The 21789-nt window shown below is 37.8% G+C and overlaps 1 protein-coding gene across 5 annotated transcripts in view; it reads right to left on the bottom strand.

Annotated features, from left to right (window-relative positions):
- pde4ba (phosphodiesterase 4B, cAMP-specific a) overlaps window positions 1-21789 on the bottom strand; it is a 205618-nt gene that overhangs the window by 53026 nt on the left and 130803 nt on the right. For all 5 annotated transcript variants that reach the window (XM_074634889.1, XM_074634887.1, XM_074634890.1 and 2 more), the window contains 4 exons: window positions 13431-13616; window positions 11429-11465; window positions 11152-11222; window positions 8303-8355 (listed from right to left, as the gene is read on the bottom strand). In XM_074634889.1, coding sequence (XP_074490990.1) covers window positions 8303-8355; window positions 11152-11222; window positions 11429-11465; window positions 13431-13616 — 347 coding nt within the window. The remainder of the gene's footprint in view (window positions 1-8302; window positions 8356-11151; window positions 11223-11428; window positions 11466-13430; window positions 13617-21789) is intronic.

Below are 21789 nucleotides of genomic sequence, written 5' to 3'. Positions count from 1 at the left end.
TGCTGTGAAATAACATGCAGGGCTTCTTTTTGGGATAATGTCATAGGGGGCCTGCTCAACTCGTACGGAAACACCAACACAATGGAAAGGCACAATGGGATTTAAAAAGCCAACTCGTTGACACCTTTCCACACTACCGAGCAGCCGAACGCATACACACACAGCGCATATGTGAATAAGGTCGGCAGAGTTCAATAGCCCTTTGCCTTACATATATCCTGTATGACAGCATTTCATCAGAGGTCGTCTTGACCAGGAAGTCAGGTCATACCTTTGTGAGGTTCTCACAGCTAAATGCCGTAGAAATGGGATAGAATATTTCCTGGCTCTGTTATGACACCATGACACCAAACAGCTGCTTTGAGTCAGTGGCTCTCTATTACTGTATGTGGAAAATGTTTCACCACATGTGCGGGCAGACCTGACTAACCTGTTTGTGATTGTGACGTGATAACGGCTCTGTAAAAACAATGAGTCTCCTTTACAGTTTTTCATTATACTCAATAAACAGAGGGATGAAAGACACCGAAATATGAGGACTAAATGGTGATAAAGTCTGAAACATGCATATGATTTGCAGTCAATATAAGTTACAGGTGATATCTAATAAAAAAGTGCTAATGTTTAAATTATGTAGAGTCTTATCTGATCTACATTATCTGCTTCATCTCCACCTTCTTCCTGTGAGAAAAAAAACAAAGTGTTGTACAGTATTTTTCCAACCCAGTACATCATAGAGTACTGTGTGGTGTGAAAGGCACAATTGTAGCATGATACTGACATTTAAAGCTAGGGTTGGTAATCTTGAAACTAGCAATAATACGCTAGTTTTGAAAAAAAATGATCCAACCTAAAAACCAAGCCCAGTGTTGCCAACTCTTTTCCAATGAAAGTAGCAGCACGAGCTCCAAAAGTCACTAAATCTAGCGAGAAAGTCACTAAGTTGTCAACACTGACAGTCTGTCAGGGCTCCGTCCAAAGCCACTCCCTCAAAATTATCATTGTGAACATAAACAACAAACATGGCTAGTGTTGGTACTCACAGCTGTCAAGCCATCAGCTTGTGGAAAACTCCGGTGAAGCGCAATAAGCGGGCAGAGTGTGCACAGGTACAGTAGGTAGCCCGTCCAATCGTTACAATCGGGCCGAATACAGTCATGCGACATTCACAGATACCAGATTTGTTTTTTGTCAGAGTATTTGATTTATTGATAGCTGTCGAATGAGAATGACAATTTCAACAAATATAACAAAAATGCTTTAGAAAAAGATTACCAACCCTAGCTTTAAGAATACGTTCCAACATATAGCCTAGATCAGGGGGTTTTAAAGTGTGAGACTGTGGGCCTCCCCACTGACAAAGCTTGGAAAAAGGCGCCCCATGACCCCCCCCTTAGTTTGCTTGCTTAGTTTCGCTCAATTCCTGGATGCCTATGGGATCATGGTCATGTAATTTGATCCCATAGACACTCAACAAGTGAGCCAAGATAGATAGTGATATTGCTGTTTGACATAACTTCAGACTTCATATACATAAAAAAGGTCTGTCCTAAAGGCATCTTTTAGATTCGCCAACTACTGTATCTCTGAATTATCTCTTTAACCAAATCACACACATTTAGGCGATTCAATGTGATCTTCTATTTTCACTGAACCTCCCCTGAAACAGATTGGAGCCCCCCTGAGGAGGCCCGCCTCCCACTATGAAAACCTCTGGCCTAGACAATAGTCCAGTTTGTACTATGAGCTTTAATTTTGTGACAGAAACACACTGGAACACGAGGTTCTGGCAAATAGTAATCACATACTTGTACAGCACAGCACGTACAACTCTGTGGATATCCACTCACATCAGTCCAATTAAAACACTCACAGTTCGATTGAGTTGGTGGCATTTAGTAGCTGCATCTAGTTTACATATAACTTTTGGCTTACATTTAACATAGATCTCACTATGTAAACTAAATATGACACTTGTCTCCCAGACGGTGTCATTACAAATTCCTATCCCAGCCATATCTTCCAGTTATTTGGAATCTGGTGTTGCTAAACCCAGTTGTTACAATAAGCCTGTTTGTGATTTTTCCTTTTCCTATTTAAATTCTGGTTTGGAAAGTAAAACTAAACATCCCACACTGACATTCATTGGAGCTTGCTATGCCACTAAATCTCTACTCAACAGTTAGTTTCATCCCACTGACAGTAGCCGTGTTTCCACTCACATATTTTAGAGTATATTATATAATTATAGTATATTGAAAAGCTTTATGGAAACGGCAAGATTTGATAAAACTTCCTGAATTGAACCTCTACCTCTTCTACTTGGTTTACTGGTGGATTACAGATGTGTAGCCTATACAGTAGCAGCAACTTCTGACCAAACTATGCTGTAACAAAGTTTATTCACTCCGAACCAGTTGATGCAAACACGCCTAATTCACATTTCACATCACACTGTTTTTTGCAGCATTTCAAAAGTTTGCTTAAAATGTGCTTGACTATTGAAAAGAAACACGGCTAGTGTCACATTTTTGCATGAGCCAAATATGCTGTAGGACAAAAATCATCTAATATCTACTTAACCTGTAAAATCAATGGTGGTCTATGCACTCCAAAAGTCACGAATCGTATGTTTCGTTTCTTCATTACTTCCCCCAGATGCTTTGTACTGCGACTCTGCAACTTCTTGTGTGAGATTTCCTTATTGGCTAAGCCTGAACAGTCACAACTATGCTGTCGAAGTGTCTTTGAGCAAGGCCCCAAACTGCCCCTGATGTGCGTGTATGAGGGGTAAAAATCACAGTCACTTAAGACAAAAGTAATGTCATGTACTTAAAAGAGTTGTGCAGGTTTATGGAGCAAATGTTTTTTAAGGCATTTGTGCCTTTATTTGATAGCAACAGTTGAGATACTGACAGGAAACATGAGAAAGAGAGGGCTTTTTCATGCAACAGAGATCCCTAGCTAAATCAAACCTGATTTATGGTATGAATCTTAACCAGAAGGCAACCAAGGTGCCCCTATGAAGCCAACTTTGACCACTGAGATACGTCCCCATATACTGTAAGCAGCTTTGAGCTTGACTATACATTGATATAATCACAGATAGAAGCACTGCAAAAAATGATCTGGCCTCATTTATCACTAATAAAAACGATATATAATATATATCTAACATATTATATATCACATTATTATATGAAATGGTAAATTGAGACCAGAGGAGTGGAGGTGCACCTGTCATCTCATGACTTAACATTCATCCGTTTCATGAATGGCATTCAAAACATGCAAGGTATGCAGTTTCGGCTTCAGATTATTTATCTGCGTGTCTACAGAATTAAAAGAATTAATGGTGCGCCCGTCACCTGTGTGTGATGCATTGTGCTTGTGCAAGCACTGCAAGCAGGTATTTACGTATTATATCATTGTATCAGCATGTGCATGTTTGTGCAGTGTGTGGGCGCAGACAATAGGCCTTTGTCTCGCTGCATCCTATTTTTCTCCTGTGGGCTGACACAGACATTCATACACACACACCTCACGCACACAGTTCCTCCTGGCTTCCGTCAAGTTACAACAGTTTAGAGACAGCAAAACAGGAACAATCTGATCATCTCTTCCTGCCTCACACTTCCTGCCCTCCCCTTCCTCCGGTGACGATAAAGAGAGAGAGAGAGAAAGAGATAAACAGATGAATGAAAAGGAAAAATAAAGACTCAAGGGGGTGAAACAACAGCTGGACAGAGGCTGGGAATGAGTCAAATAGAGAGGGAAGGTGGTGGAGAGAGACAGAGGCAGGTATGGATGTGAATAGGAGGTGGTCTGCAGGATGTAGCCTGAGATCATGGGAAAACAGTGGTGAGATTATGTGGTGGGTAACTGCTGAGTGTACACAACCACATCATCACACATCATTATATAAAGTTTACCGTGAATGTAAATACGGTACAAAACGGTACTGTTGTGTTTCAAAAGACAACACTGGTGCAACTTTATCTTTTCATTATTCTCAACAAATAAACACACATCTTTTCTGAGGGGCATGTATGAAGGAGAACATTTATCTTTTTTGTCTAGAGAGCTGCCTCTTCTATGCAGGAAATCACAGACTACATACATACAGTATGTACATAAATTCAAATTGGGGCTACAACTAACAATTGTCACGGATTAATCTGGTGATTATTTTCTCGATTAATCGTTTGTTTGGTCGATAAAATGTCAGAAAATCGTGAATAAAAAAACAATTTCCTAAAGCCCAAGGAGATGTCTTCAAATTGCTTGTTTTGTCCAACCAACAGTCCAAAACCAAGAGATATTTCATTAGTTATACATAAAACAAATAAAAAAACAGTGAATTCTCAATTTTTTTTGCTAGAAAAAAATGAATTTAACACTTAATTAAATAGAAAAATAATTAAAAAAAAATATTAATTTCCTTGTTGACTGAATAATCATCTCAGCATGTGTTGTTTAACAAAAACATTATATCAACCAAACTGTATGATACAACAATACTGAAATAGAGAAAACATTTTAAATTAAAAACCAGTAACACCTAACTAAAAGCAAACTGTGAGACTATGTCATTTGAAATAAAAGCTGTAGAAAAATATAAAACTATTAAAAATAATAGTGATGCAATTTCATTTTCTTTTTAAGTGTCTTCTGAAACAAATTTTCAGCACATGATTACATTGTTTTTTAGATTTTGTTTTAATAAGCTGAGAGGAAAACACAACCACACTTGTTGCGTTTATTGTAATGCAGGAACATATAATCCAAATGCAACAGTATGACTTTTTAATTTTTTTTTTTTTTTTAAGTTTTGTAAACAACAGTGAGAAATAAGATATATCAGGCTGTGACAGATAATACGAGTTAGTAGGATACATTTCTTGTTGGTTTTGGTCTTTACATTGGATTTGTTGATAATAACAAAAAGACACAAATTCCATGTCAATGTTTAGCCAGGTTTTGCACTTGGAGGAAATTAAAGGAATGTTTGCATATCGATGAGGAACATATTGTTTACAGTGCAGTCAAAAACTTAAACTTAGTGACAGTTTAAAAGAAAATAAAGTTTATCATAACTATGGTGACGATCTTGTTTGCCCTTACACAGAAAGGTCATAATGCAGGTTATGAAGCTGGTTTACCAGATACACACACACGCGCACACCATACACACGCACACACGCACACACACACACACACACACACACACACACACACACACACACACGCACACACACTCAGAGCACCTGATGAGCTGCGGTTCTGAAGAAGGAAGTGAAAACTCAGTCCATCTGCTTTGACAGGAAGTCAACAGAAGCCACATACAGGCATGCTGACGTCAATCAGAGCCACAGGAACACCTCCCCACACCACACACACACACGCATGCACAGACACACACACACACACACACACACACACACACACACACTGTTGCACATATGCCACGATAAACATGTGAATCATACACCTTACCAATCCACAATTGCAATAACGCACAGAGCGAAGTTTAATCACACACTGAAATACTCCCTTACACACACGTCAACGTTTTAATAGATTCTTATACTCACCACACACACACACAGTATAAACATAGACTACCAAGTAACTTGTTGCTTCCTGTTCAACAACATGAACTCATAGATTCCACTAAAAACACCAACAAACAAACACGAATTTGTTCAGTAAAGCTTATGTAGGTGTAATTTTCTTAACAAATACAGCAAGGGACTCTTGTTTTTGTTTTTTATGAAAAAGAAAACGTTGTTATCGTTGCGGAACAGACTGAAGCTTTGTTTCACTAGTTCTTCTTTGATGTCATATCATACCCGAGTGGGTTTCGTGTTGGTTATTTGATGGTTAACTACGCTCACTGTTCTCAGTTTCATTGTTGCTCATCTCAGTCTCTTTTTACACGACAACGCATGTCACTGCTTTCAATGTTCTGCCTAGAATGTGGGAACGTCTGCCTACTTATGTGAGGTTAAAGATTGAATACTTTATTGCTTTATCAAAAGAACTATATTTTTCATCAATGCCTCTCTCAATCTCCCATTAAATATACAATAATACAAAAAATATTTTAGTGGTCACTTGCAAAAATCTGCACAAAGATACTACACAGTGTGCTATGTAATTTTATATTTCACATTATTCATGTTTTTTTCAAAACATCATTGTGGTTCTGCAGTAAAAAAAAAAGAAGCAACAAATTTGGCAGGTGTTATGATACATATAATGGGACCAAACGGGATATTGGGACATCACAAACTCGCACCCTGGCGGCCGTAGAAGCCATTTTCCAAAATGACCATCAGCAGTTGGCCAAACTTTCCTATCCCATTGGATCCACACGCTATAACGGACATACTCTAGATCCTATATCCATAATCTAGGGTTCAATTATTATTACCTTACATTATAATAAAACATATTTTTCACTTTAACTTGCATGCAAACAATATAATAAAACAGCAGCTTGGAGGTAGCCAAAGTGTTCTACGCCTGTAACCACTACCAGTCATTTTGGAAAATGGCTACCATGGTCATCAGAATGCCAATCTGCAATGGCACAATATCCGGATTTCTTCTAAATATATCAAACTATATATGTACCAAATTTGGCCACAAAATGAACAATATGTTTTCTATGCCGCCCAACAAGTGGGTCTATAAAGTAAGAGTCATTTGAGATATTTCTTTAAACTTACTTTTTTGCACCACAAAAAGCTGTTACCATTACAGTAAACCTGAGGTAATTGAAGGTGACTGCAGTCACTGATGATCTATAGGAGAAGGAGGATCATACAAGCTTTCAACAATCTTCCAGGTGGTGAGTGTACTACAAAAGACGGATTCTTTGTGTGGTATTATTTTAAATCAAATGTACACAAACTTGGCGTCAAAGACCTGTCCATTATATTTTTCATCTGCACTAGAAAAAGAAAATCAGCCTACTGCAATAAAGAAAGAAAGAAAAAAAATAAAGAAACAAGTTGTGACCACAACACTCACATATCATCACCTTTTAAGTTTATATTTGGACTTGTTAGCAAACAGTTGCTTCAATACATCTAGCAGTTACGGAGCAACATTATGATTCATTTGGAGTCGTGTTTCTGGCCACCTGATGAATGTAAGTCCAATATTCACTCTTTTTTAGCTCTGTTTTTGGTCTCCACCAATTCCTGAGGGATATATCTGGCTCTTTAGCTTTTTAAAAACTCTATTTCTTACTAATACTCTTCAACAGCTAGTCGCTAACTGTGTTTGGTGCTGAGCAGGTAGAGCACTGTGGTTTTGTTTCCACTGAAAACAGCTGCTTGCTATGACGCTATGAGCGCAGTTAGAGGAAACCAAAACAGTGAAGTTGCAGCCGGACAGCTGAACAATGATCTGAAACTATCTATAAAACTCAGTCGAGTGGAACTGCAGATTCAGGTGTGGCCACTCCTGAGGCCAGCAGGACCGGTCCTAACAATGCAGAAATGTGCTCACTACCATAGTTCAAACTGAAATTTATCCTCACAAAGATAGCAATACAAGACTACACACACACCCACCCACCAAGGACTCACAAAAACATTTGTAAACACACACTTAAATGCGTATAACGTGTGTGTAAAACCACATTTACTCTATGTGTCTCTGCATATGTGTGTGTGTGTGTATGTTTCGTGAGTTTGAGTGTGTAGCAAACGGCCTAGGCTGAGCCGGTGAGCAGACGCAGATCCAACAAACATATTCACAAGCAATACACACTTTGCCAACATACACACACAGTCATGTACTGTATAGTGCTCAAAAAAACGTCTGTTCTTGTACACACACTCACACACTGCCTCTTACTGGCGTAGACACACACAGCAGCTTAAACTCAAATGTGATGAAAGAAAAAAGGGAGGTTTGCTGTTAACATTGAGTGACCTGCTTTAATAGACCATGCTGTATGTGTGTGTGTGTGTGTGTGTGTGTGTGTGTGTGTGTTTGTCTGAAGTACCACTATAATTGTGTTTGAACGTAGTTAATGAGCTTGATGACGGAATAGTCTGGACTCCAATGTTAGAGCTGAGGACAGATGGCGGAAAAAAAAGTGAAAGTCATCACGTACTCGAGTTCATGAGCAAAGGACGAGACGGAGGAGAAAGGAAGGAGGAGGAGGGGAGAATATATTGAGAACAAGAAAAAATGGTGGCAGAAGAATGCTCGAGCCAGATATAAATTAGATAAAAAAGACAGAAGTCAGACACGTAGCAGGATATTCCTCTGAGCCTCTTACCTGGGAGACAAACTCTGGTGATTGGAGGCTGAGTGGTTGCTGCAGGAGACCTCCTGAACAAAGGAAAGAAAGATGTTAGAAAGATGTTACATAATAATAAAAAAAGTCCACTGCATATTCTTCATCTTTAACTGCTTCATACAAATAATGAATAACATTATCTCACTCTCGACACTTTGGTAAATACAGCTATTCATTTTCTTCAATCGAAACCACTTTCATGTCTGTACGGTAAAAGTGAAACTAGAGCCAGCTGCTAGTTTTATTCACTTATTTTATTGTATTCAAGTTGTACAAATTTATTCTATTTTATTGTTATTTTATTAACCTAGTTTTTAATTCACTTTACATTTATTTTGTTACATTTTTATAATGTTATTGTCAGTGGTCTCAAATGATCAAATTGTTAAATTGCTGGGTAATTTCTGTTGTTTTCACGGTCCACACTTCTGAGTTATTTTTGTCTTGTCAGTTATCTGTGAAGCACTTTGAACTGCACTAACCTATATGAAAGATGCTGATTGATAGTTAACTTAGCTTTTCATAAGAATGGAAACCGGAAACAGGTAGCCTGGCTCTGTCCAAAGGTAAATAAAATACCAGCACTTCTAAAACATGCTACATGACATTTAAATGGATTAAACAAACAAGATATAATGTGTTAATTAGTGAGCTTTAGAGGTGCCAGTAGGCAGATTGTTTTCGTACAGAGCAGAACTAGCTGCTAAGCTAAGCTAACCAGCTGCTGATTATAGCTTCATATTAACAGACAGACATGACACATCTTCTCATCTAACTCTAGGCAAGACAGTGAACAGTTGTATTTCTCAAACTGTCAAATGTTGAACTATTCCTTTAACTGATTTCTCTGTCTGTTCAGGGTTCTGTGTGAAATGAGGTCAATATATGTGTGCATTAACGAGACGCTCCATGACCGTATACTTGTGTTTTAGTCTCTGCTCTTGTCTATGGACGGGTGTCGAAGCTGAATGTAGGTCAGACAGGCTTCAGGTATTCAATACGGCAAACTGAGTGTGAATAAATCCTGAGGAAGAAGATCTTCAGCATCTTTAGAAACTGACACACACACGTACGCACACACACAGAAGCCTGAATAATAAAGGGGAAGGTGCCCTACATACATATTTCCAGTGTATCTGCATCTGCAGTCTCACCTCCATTGGGAGGTGTGATGCTGAACGTGAATGCTGCTGCAGTTTTAAAGAATTGCTGAAAGGATTTGTCGATTAATTCATCAGTTGATCCACAGAAAGTGATTCAGCAACTCTTTTGATAATCGAATAATCGATTAAAGGTCATTATATTCAAGGAAAAATACCAAACTTCATTGTTTCAGTTTCTCACTTGTGAGGATTTGTTACTTTTCTCGGTTTTATATTATTGTAAACTGAATATCTTGGGGTTTTAAATAAATAGTTTACACACAAAAAAAGAAATTTGAAGACAAAATCTTTTACTTGAGACAATTTTCATTATTTTGAGACTTTTTATAGACCAAAGATTAATAGATTAATTGGGAAAATAATCAGCAGACACATTGATAATGATCATCATTAGTTACATCCTTAGATAAGACTCATGGAAACTCTATTTTTGTATAACTATAACTATAGACTGTACCAGCATAAAAAACTATTATTATTTATACATTGCAAACCACTGGCAAAGATGTTAGAAAGTGATTTTTCATATTTTTGTAGGCTCACATTATGAAAATAGCTATAAACACTTAAGTGCATTGATTTGAGAAAGTAAAGAGAAGGTTAAAACATGTTGAAAATGGTCATCACGTAACATTTGTAGCTACATAACATGCTGACCACTGAAAACAATATGCCTTTAATCACACACCTTTTCCTCATGCAACCATGTGCCTGTACTAGTATTAGGTTTTCTGTGAGACACGTGTCTGTGTCATGATGAGCGTATATGGCAAACACAAATATGATATGCCGGCCACTGAAGCAGTGCAGAATAAATGCAGTGCAGTCAACAAAATACTTTAAATGAGGCATTTCATCTGTGTATGTAGTTCTGGGTGTATTCTTGTGTTTGTGACGCACCACAACAGAGAAATTCCTTAAAGAGCATTTTGATTGACTGATGCATTGAAGGAAACTATTCTTTAAAAGAATGATGGATCTAAAATTAGAATCCCACTTTTATTGTGGCATTAATGTAATATTAAGTTACATTCAGTTTGCTATTACAGCCCCGGTCTAAAATGTTTAAAACCCCACTGGTGGAAATCTGCATTTTGTGTGTGTGTGTGTGTGTGTGTGTGTGTGTGTGTGTGTGTGTGTGCATGTGCTGTGTTTGTTTGCTGGCCTGCTTTAGCTGCTCCATTGTGAGTGGTGGGAGCAGCTGTGGTGTCAGATGTCACACCTCAGTCTGTTTAAAGCTCAATGCCTCCGCCTTGTGGTGAAATAATGGAAGTGCAGTCTGAGTGCACATGCTGACTAAATGAGAGGTCAACCTTTGACTTTTGTAGTGATTTTAAAAAGCAGTGAAGAGGCTAAATTTGATGTATTTTCACTTCCACAAGATTCACTGCATAAAATGTATATTGTTTTTATTTTTATTTTGCACTCTGCCACAAGGGAATCTAATAAATGAATCCCAAGAGTGTCTAAGTGGACTTCAACTTGATTTATAATACTCCTTAAAGGTCCCCACAATATAATAAAATATAAAGCTTTTATTCTCAAGGAGGTCCTCTGTCAGAAATATTTTCCTAATGTTGTCGGAGTTAAAGCAGGTCACCGAAGTAAACCATTTGAGAAAAAAGCCATGTAAATATGTTTGATTTCTGGTCTCAATTCACTTACTTGCTGGAGGCACACTGGACATTGGTCAGTACAGTGAAGTTATTCCTCACACTTCGAAGGCTTGCCAGAACCTAGAAAAGCAGAGGAAGAGATCTTCATTAGGATCCTTTGTAATGTACACAGTATATTCACAATCCTTTGTATTTCAGTGCGGTTACATTTTTGCCTGCTTGGTACAATAAATCTGGAACATATAGAGCTAAACATTATAAACTACTTAATAAGAATTAGTGTTTATATCAGACTCATTTTGGGTTACAGACAGTAAGATGTTTACCTGAGCAAAAGGCGTTACAATCAGGTCATCACCATGTCTGCAAACACACAAACAAAGACAGAGAAGAAACGTCACTAAACCAAATATCAGGTTTTGCTGTTACATAAAGCTGATAAGCGTAAGTGCTTTCTGCCAGCATGGTCGAGGTGGTTGAAAGCAGAGATGTTAAGTAAGAACAATGAGCAATGACTACGGTGACCCAGCCAGCCTCATTACTATAATTAACTGAACAAGTCCAAAGAGGGAGAGGAGTACCGGAGAACGGTCTCGGGTCAAAAACAGAGTCTTCCGTGCCGATGGGATGTAACCTTGTAAGGCACTCAGCTCTAACAGTGACCTATTTTTGTAAGATGAGATGGGGTGAAATACTGAATTACTCTTTTGAGGGTTTCAAATCATCTGTAGTCATGTACTGGACTCCTTAAACCCACCCCCCTATGTATCAGATCTTCCACTGGGGTGCATAGCAGCAGCAGCAGCAGAGCCTCCTGTGATGTAGTTTACTGGTAAATAAAACAGCACAGGAACTGTGGCTGCAGTCAGTAAAAAATTATTCATTCTGACAAAAGCACAACTTTGTATCTAAACTTTATTCAACTTGCATTAATTTTAATTGTAACAAGTGATAATTTCAGTGTTATTGTCTGCAACCTTTGAATTGTAACTTCATTTAAACATATGCTAAAACTAAAAGAAAATATTGTGATATTAGCATAACCCATATCACAGAGCCCTACTTTTCTGCAGATAACATATTGTACAAAATAAGATCCAGCATATCATTTTCAACATTGAAAATGTACAGTACATCTCTATCATCCTTTAAATCATCTGCTTTTTATGTTTATGTCTTAAGCTAATTCTTATTACACTGCGCTGACTGTGCTGTGACACACAGTGTCAGAGATGCAAAGTTCAACGTACTGAAGTGACGACGAGTGACTGTTCCTGGGTCAGTGTGCTGTCTATAAACATTGTCATGACTTCTAACAGTAACATGGGTGAGTGAATGAGTGAAGGAATGAATGAGTAAATCAATATGTCGACATGTGCATCTGAAAAGAAGGGTACATTGTTTTTACTTCCATGCCTGCACCTAATATTCATTTATATTTTACTGTAAAATTTACATTTTAACTTGATGTTCTTACTGAAGTCTCTCTGAACATTGTTGTTTTACTGTTCAGACACAATAATCCAGATGAGAGAAAATCTGAGTTGATACAAATATTGATGCACTCAGTTGAGTCATATGACCTTGCACACTAGGGCTGTGTATTGGCAAGAATCTGGTGATACGATATGTATCATGATACAGGGGTTATGATTCAATATATTGCGATTCTGTAAGCGGGGCGATATATTGTGATTTTTTTAATATTGGGAAACTGTGATAGTATAAAGAAGACACCAATTTTTTTATGCAGTCAGAACAGTGGGATCTGCATTTGCATCTATCACAGTCCCTGTAACATCCAACATCATTACTTTGAGAGGGCACATCTCAATAAAGTATTTAAGAGATTAAGTATTCACTGAGTTTATCTTTGCATGTAAACTATTCATTTAAAATCTATAGTGTTTTTTGAGAATTGATACAGTATCACAAAACATATCAGGATACTCAATATTTTCTTTCACCCTTATTGCACACACAACAATAAACTTCATTAATGTTTTTTTGCATGCAGTTTTGCCTCTCAAGCCACATAAAGGCTGCCCTACCAGGTAACTACAATCTAAGTTGGGTTAGAGCATTAACAATACAGAGGTTTACTTGGCTTTTTTGTTTGTTTTTGGTTAAGCTACCATTACGGAGAGCACAATAACGAATTTTATCCTAATTTATTATTTGCTTGATTGATTTACATGTATGTATATATACAGTATATACATTAGGTATATACCAACTTCTATGCCACCTTCTACTGTGCATCTTCTCTGTCATGTATATACTCATGTGTGCATGATGTGCGTGTGATTGCATGTGTTGTATATTTACAGTTCAGAGGTGATGGAGGAGTTTCGTGACATGGACTTGGGTGACAGATCATAGTCGCTGTCAGAGCGGTAGAGGAAGGACTCTCGCCGCTGGTTATGACCGGGGAAGTTAGTGTGAAGGACCAGACCAGAGCCGGGGGAGGCCAGAGGGCTGCATCCGGCGGACGGGCCATTCTCCACATCGAAACTGAAAACAGATAAACACACAGATTTTAAAATGTTAATTTTTCATTCCAGATTTTTTTTTTTTTTCAGTAATGTAAAGCAGAGAGAGAAAAAGAGAAAAGAAATATTTCCAGATAGGAGAAGACTGGAGCTGGATTTAAGATTCAAGACAACCTTGTGGATGTTTTCTGATAGCATTAGACTCAAACATAGCTAATGTGTTACAGAGTCTCTGCTACTGAGCTAGAAATACCCTGATAAGGAAACAAGTAAGTAAACTAAACTTTGAGATTGTCATGAAACACCTCTAATCTGACCTTCATCTTTGTGACTCTCATTTTTTCTGATAACATTTTGATTTCATAATCAAGCGCTCTGTGGGCTTGATTAGGATTTAATGACAAAATACAAAGAGCAATCCTTTCACGTGCGCACCATCAACATCTCATTAAGAAATACTAAGCTTAAGCTGCAGTCAGTCACTCTCACACATAATTATGTACAGTGGACGCACACATACATGAATGGACTTGAAATGACAGGCAACAAGGGCGGAGTGACATGCTAGAGTGCACAGTCTTCATTCACTGATGGAATTTAGTAAGAGTGATGCTCCTACATTCATGAGGAGGACGACGTGGAGGAATGGGCAAAGAAGGAGGAGGTGCATCTCATTAAGACACCATCAAAGAAGAGGAGAGGTGGAAACATCACGAGAAGGACTTATTTTACGGCTGTGGTGCATCATCTTCCCAGAGATCAAACAAGCCGTGCACGCAAGATATGTTTTATGTGTGACATGTTCCATGTTCGCTGTCTTTTATCTCTTTGTTCTGCCATGATGGCCATTACTTCCCCTTCTGTATAATAAACACACACCAGCAGAGAGGGAGATGGTTACACTACAAACTTGAAAAAGAAGTGTTTTGCTTATTATAGCTTCATTTTGATGTTTGACCTTCACTGTGGAGAGTGATGAGCTTGCAGAGTTTGACACTAAAAAAGCTGTTTCACATTTGTCTGCTGAAGGAGGAAAGTATCTCTGCTCACCTTAAAAATGATTATATGATAATATAAAACATGATTTTGGGACATCACAACTAGTTTGCAACATACACAAGTATGATGTGAAAGCCTGAAAATTCCAGCACACATACACTGGACTTTTTTGTTTACAATATTTGCCTATGTATAGATTTTAGATTTATTCAAAGCATAGTATTTTATATTAAACATGTCTGGAGGGGATACTAAAACAAGAGAAATATACAATAAATACTGAAAACTCTGAAAGATTTGTATTGGATGTTTTTCTGACAAAATATCCCAAATATTTTTGTTCAGTTTTATGGGTGTATTTTTCTTGGATACCCAGCTCCCCCTCCTAATTATTTATAACGAAATCTGGGATGAAGACCTACCAGACAATGTGTAGATGTAAAAGCTCTCATGAACTGACTGCTGCTGCACCTCTTATATTATACTGTGATAAAAGAGTCTTGAAACTGGCTTTTATTTTGATGACAAAGCACTGACTTACTGCTTAACATACTGTACATATTACATTTCACTGCACATGGATGTTGTTGCTGCTGTAGTGCAGGCCCCTGTGGCAATTCATTATAACTAATGACATTATGCTTTCTTTAAAAACATGTGTTGTTTGAGACTGGGATTTCTAATATTTTTTTTTACCCCAGGGAAAGTGGGAATGTGAGTGAAGAGAAAGTGGTGTCTTTTTTTACACAAGCGATGGGAATCTGGTCCAAACAAAAACAATGACGTGGATAACATCAGAGCTAAAAGCTCAATCTGTAAAATGAGATGGACACAGAGAGTTCAAAACGCTTTACAGAAGGGAGAAAAGACAGGAAATAAACAAGACAGACAAGACAGTAAGTAAGAAAAGGGCTCAAAGTGCACAAACCACACATTTTTTTTTAAAAACATGCACATATTTGGCGTCTGTTAGACTCTGTGGGAGGCTGATGCAAAGTCCAGGAGCACAATAATTATTAGTTTCAGACTTGACCTTGAAACAGCCAGAAGTCCCTGCTCTGAAAACCAGAGGCTCCTCCCAGTGGAAAGAGGGCTAAGCAGCTCTTGACCTTGAGACATAAACCCTGTTTTTCGACTGCAGGAAATTAGGAACCTTATGCGGAACTCATTACGTTTCAACCGCAGGGACCAGGGCCTAAATTAAGTTCCAGGGACATTTCACCCCCCAAAACAGCCCTAGTCAACTTGTGTACTGCTTCATTCATAAAACAAGGAAGTACTCTAGTATCGATTTAGGACCATTTTAGGATGAGGGGAGAACATGTTTCTTTGTTTGATGACATTAAAAGTAAAGTTAGGCTCTGCTGTCGGCCTCCCGACTCATTTAAAAATGACAGAGAGAAAAAGAGAGATTGCGCGAGCAAGAGAGGTCGAGCTTAGAGACAGCACAGCAATGCTGTGTATGAATGAGAAAAAAGTTGTTTTCTGATTGTTTCATGGTGGTTACGTTCTAAAGCACAAATACAGATACTTTACTGTGGCTCTTAGTGTCCTATTCCTCCTCTGCATTTCATTCATTACATCCAATGTGCATCAGTAAATACTATGAAGCAGTAAATGTCATCGCAGTAATTTTTTTTCAGCGTGTTTTTTAGATGAAACAAGTGGACACACTGAACTGCAGGCTGCAGAGTGTGTTTACTGCTGTGACCGCCAGCAGCCCTCGTCACATGTCATGTTCCTTTTTCATAGGTCAGCGTACTAATTCGCCTAATCTTCGCAGGTCTGTAAACCACGGTGGAAACGCAGACAACAGTGGGCTGAAGGAACCTTTCAGTTCCTTGAAAAGTAGTCCTCGAACTAAAATTAACAGGAACTTCTTGGTGGAATCCCGGCTATTGTGTCTAGAAAATGAAATGATCAGATTGATCAGGGAGTGATGGAAAGAAGCTAAAATTGGTGTAATGTCTGATCGAAGTAATGTGTTTATTAAAAGCTTTGGTGCTGAGTCCTACAGAAAGAGAAAGAGAGCTGTAAAATTATACTAAAACAACTTAAATTATAGTTTTTTTTGCAATCGCCAAGACACAAAATCTAGTATGTGTCACAATTATTGAAACTAGTTCCTCATGTAGCCCATCTATTGGCCAGGTATTCACACTTTGTTGTCTGCTTTATACCAAGTTTGAAATTAACAAACGTTTTGCAAATAATTACACACGGTTTGCTAAACACTACCATTGAAATACCACACACAACTATGTAATCACCTGAACCCAGAAGGCACCTGTAAAAACACCTGTAGCCAATTAGATCACTCATAAATCAGAGCTTGAACACTAACAATAGGATTCAGGTCTGCTCTTTGTTGTGCATAACAATGGAGAGATAATTAGAGGAAGTAATTTTGTCTGATTGAGAATAAACAAATGTTTCCCCGTTGCATTGTGTTCTTAGCCTATACTTACAGCATGCTACAAATGAAAATGCCAATATTGCATGACACAGCAGGACTACATTTCAGTGTGACATGTCCTATTGAATAATAAACCAATTCAATACAAACCATGTTTATGTTGAATTATGGGATCCACAGCGGAAGGCTTCCCAAAATGGGTCAGTAATGATACAAAGGAGGGGAGCCGTCAAATACAAAAATGTGAGAAAGTTGAATATGCTAAATATGTGCACAAATACAAGCACTCAATGATGAGAGGAGCAGGGAAAGGATTTGGATCAGCAGATTGCAACTCTTCAAGCTTGGTGCTCTTGCTGTCTGTGAATTATGACGCCATACTAGAATTAGTGCAAAGCGTTAACTATGCAGAATTTCCTGCTCAATTTTCTGTCTCTAAACATGTCACGATGATGCACCGAAACTAAAATGATGAATGAACACAAAGGATCAAAGGTAAATAGAAAGTGTGTCTGTGTGCGTGTCTTATACATGCATACACATGCATGCCTACACTACCCACCATGCAATGAATGCTTGACTGCTCTGCCCCCAGGTCAATCCACTGGCTTTGTGTGTTGCGGTCACGTGTGGAGAAGACTAATTCTGGAGCCAGTGCAGGCGAGTCTAGTCATCCACAACACCCACATCTCACAATTGTCTGATATTTTTCTCTTGTATTCTATCAAAACTAAAGAGCTTCACATTAACTTTGCGAATGGAAAATAAATACAGTACCAAGGAAATTCAAAAGGATAAAATTTTCCGAGGAAATGCCTGGGAAAAAAAAGAAATAGACTTCCCCTTTAAGAGAACAAAGATTTTTATCTGTAGTTTGTGCCAAAACTGTTCTCCAGAATTTAGACTTTTTTGATTCCGTGCAGCGTCAAGAGACTGGTTGAATGACATAATATAGAACAGAGTTCACAAGCTGGTTTCAGCACGTGATGTAGAGCTGCAACGATTAATCGAGTAGTTGTCGTTGATTATTAAATTAATCGTCAACTATTTTGAGAATTGGTTTGAGTATTTTTTCAAGAAAAAAATAAATAAAAATGGTCTGATTCCAGTTTATTGAATGTGAATATTTTCTGGTTTCTTTCCTCCTCTATGACAGTAAACTGAATATCTTTTTTAGTTGTGGACAAAACAAGACATTTCAGGACGTCATCTTGGGCTTTGGGAAACACTGATCGACATTTTTCACCATTTTCTGACATTTTATAGACCAAACAACTAATCAATTAATCGAGAAATTAACCAACAGATTAATCGACAATGAAAATAATCGTTAGTCACATCCCTACAGTGGTGGAGGCATTATTAAGGCCCTTTAATTAAAGCTGAAGTAGGAGAGATTGGAGCAAATATGATTAAAAAAAGTTATTTTTATAAAACAGTCGCTGTATTTTGACAGTAGTAAATGAAACATGTAACTTGAAAAAAATCATCTGCGTCTGTGTCCTCCGGTGTCCTCAGATGCTCCTGAGGACATCTACAAGATTTCACAAACCGGAAGAAAACAAGCAGTCAGAGCTGATCTGAGGTCTGCTGTCCATCTGCTGTCTATGAGAGCCGGCGGTCAATCACTCGCGAACTCCGATCAAACAGTCAAACTAGGCAGCGCTGATCAAATATGAATCAATATTATGTTACGTTAATGCCTATTTCTCGTCTCAAATGTTTTCAGAATCATCTTGTAGTGCACGGTTTAGCTGTTATATTAGAAAGTTTGTGACGCAGCAGCCAATGACCGGAGCACAGACAATAGGAACGCTCTCTGTCTGAAATGACCTGTGATTGGTCAAAGTCTCCCATCACGTGCTAGATTATTTAAAGCCTGAAAGCAGTCAAGAGGAGGTGCAGAAGTCTAGTTATCTCTCAGAACACTTGAATTTCATGCTGAAAGGTTATTATGGAATTTTTGCCCAATGATGCCAAAAATATACTGCCTACTGCCACTTTAAGTAAAAGTAGTAAAACCACAGTGTAAAAATACTGAAATATAAGTAAAAGTACTGCATTCAAAACCTTTCTTAAGTAAAAGTAGAGAAGTAATATCGGCAAAATGTACTTAAAGTGTCAAAAGTAAGTGTAAGTGTTCATTATGTAGAAAAATGGCCCCTGTGACTGAATAATTATTATACATTATACTAATGGATTTTTGTTATTGGTGCATTAATGTGGAGGTCAATTTTAGCTACTTTACGTGCAGTTGGACATCTTATATAATTTAAACTAATCATACATTCTGTATGTAAAATGTTAATCTGTAAAGTAACCAGTGACTCCAGCTGTCAAATAAATGTAGTGGAGTTAAAAGAACAACATTACCCTCTGAAATCTCAAAATTGTACTGGACTAAATGTACTGACTTGCTTTCCAGCACTGCACATGGTGTGTTTTTAGCTGCCTTGCCTGTCGGACAGACAGGATCATTGTCACATGTTCCATGTTAGTCATGTGTTGTTCTACTGCTAGACAAACACATCAGCTGTGATCTAACAATGAGCTGAGTCACATCCTCATGTCTGTACAGTCATGTGTGTTATGTGAGACAGTAACAGCCGACGTACAGGTGTTGTTATGATGGTGATTTATGCAGTTGCGAGAAGTCAAACAGGATGATATAAGAAGTGGACTGCTCTCTATCACATCCTCCCTGCTCAGCAGAGAGGGCTGATGACGATTGTGTTATATAAGCAATAACATACAATGAGAGGTGTAAGAATGAGAATAGCTTCATGCTGAGGCATTAGTACGTCAAGTCCATCCTGTTTTTTAACAGGACAACTCTGAGTGCATATTAAGCCAATAACAGAATGATGGTCACTTAACAAGGAAACTAACAACAGTAAGTAAAGAAGGATGAAGCATAAGTAGTTTGCTTTACTGGACTGTGAGCTCTGATTTATAAAGATAGTGCAACAGTTGACACTGTTGAATGACTGCATAGATACAGATAGTAAAGGAACGATCAGTTTTATCATCAATTGTTTAATCATTTGGTCTATATAACATCAAAAAAGTGAAAAAGACAAAAGTGAGTTCTTCAAATGACTTGTTTTGTTTGACTAACTTTCCAAAAATAAAATATATTTTAACTACAAACATCCATGTTTTTATTTTATAAAAATATATATTTTATTTTGATTTTTAAGTAGCATTTTTGCTTGAAAAATGACTAAAATGATTACCAAAAGTGTTTCTGTTGATTCATCACTAACAAATATTAAAGTGTACAATAGCAGTGGTTCCCAATGTCAGCAACACACCACCCGGGGGTGCCTTGAACATGGACCAAGGGTCCTCTTAGATTCATTTCCATTTTTTATTATTGTATATTTTTTATTATCTTTAATTTAAAAAAAATAAATGAGGGCGACATTTATATGAATAAAACTGAAGAATAGATAGTTAAATAACTTAAATATGCAGTTATTCCGCAGCGATGGACTGCATGCCATGGGGGAAAAAAACAGTTAGGGTTGCTGTGGTTTAAAAAAGTTCGAGAACCATTCTACTAAAGTTGGGTTGATTTCCGTTTTTGCTGGTCCGGTCAGGTGTACGTGCTTACACCTGCTGATTAAAGTGAAGGGGGTTAACCCCGAAGCTAACAACTACTTTGGCCCAGGCTCATTTAAGGTGGGCTGACCTTTAAGGTGGACCAGCTAGTCTGGTCTGGTGTTTAAATATCCAACCGGTTTTCAAAAATGTTTACACTGGCCCAACCCTACACGTTACTATACTATGGATCTTTTCAAACTTGACAACATAAACAGTCTAAATGGTCTCCTTTGTATTTCCTGTTGCAATGATTGTTAATGCAGTAGCTGACAGGAAGTAGACTTGGACCAAAGGTCTATACATTAGTACGGTATCAGAATAGTATAGAAGCATCGTGGTTAACAACACATGTAAATTATTTTCAACAATTAGTCCTCATATAAAAACAGAACCAGCAAGCAATTGAATTTAGGTCAACTTCAAACATGAACACTTCAGTAATAACGGATCCATCAGTTGACATTTAGACAAAGCAGTTGTCTCTAAACTGCACTTCAAACACTAACAGCAAACAAAAAAACAACATTGAACACCGACAGACTTACGACTCTCTTGTCACCGTCTGGGTGACTGATGCCAATGTCTAGTTTGGTCCCCAGGCAGCACTGACTGCACCCCACTGACTGTCATACTCCCATTATTTCTCATGGAAAACATCGCTAAATATGTTTATGTATTTAATCGTGGAAAGTCATTCTTTACCTTTTGGAAACAGTATATGTTAACAAAATAATCTAAAATCAAAAGGTCTAACTAGTAGCTTTTCTGAACTGTATTTTTTTCTACAGCTTTATTTTCTGAGTGAAGACTGTGAGATGCGATTGAAAGCTCCAAAAACTACTTAGTAGACCTCTGAGCTTTGCTTATTTTGTTACATAAACAAAACAAAAACAGGCTTATCTAATGGCTCTGTACAAAATAATAACATTTATCTTATGGCTGTGTTTTTACCCAGGTCTACTTAACAGGACAAAGAAGGGATATCCAAGAATTTAGCTTTTGAAATGCAGCACAAAGACTGACCTTGGGAACAAAGTCCCTTTTTGATGGACTATGGGTTTCCTGGTGGTTTAGTAGATTAGTTAATTTGGTATGGGAAACCGTTCTCACTCATACCACCATCCCATGCTTTCTCTTTGACGTTCATGTACAGAACAACACTCTGTATCTAAAC

The sequence above is a fragment of the Sebastes fasciatus genome, chromosome 5, assembly GCF_043250625.1.
Source record: "Sebastes fasciatus isolate fSebFas1 chromosome 5, fSebFas1.pri, whole genome shotgun sequence".
Taxonomy (NCBI): Eukaryota; Metazoa; Chordata; class Actinopteri; order Perciformes; family Sebastidae; genus Sebastes; species Sebastes fasciatus.
This window is presented reverse-complemented; position numbering and strand designations above follow the sequence as displayed.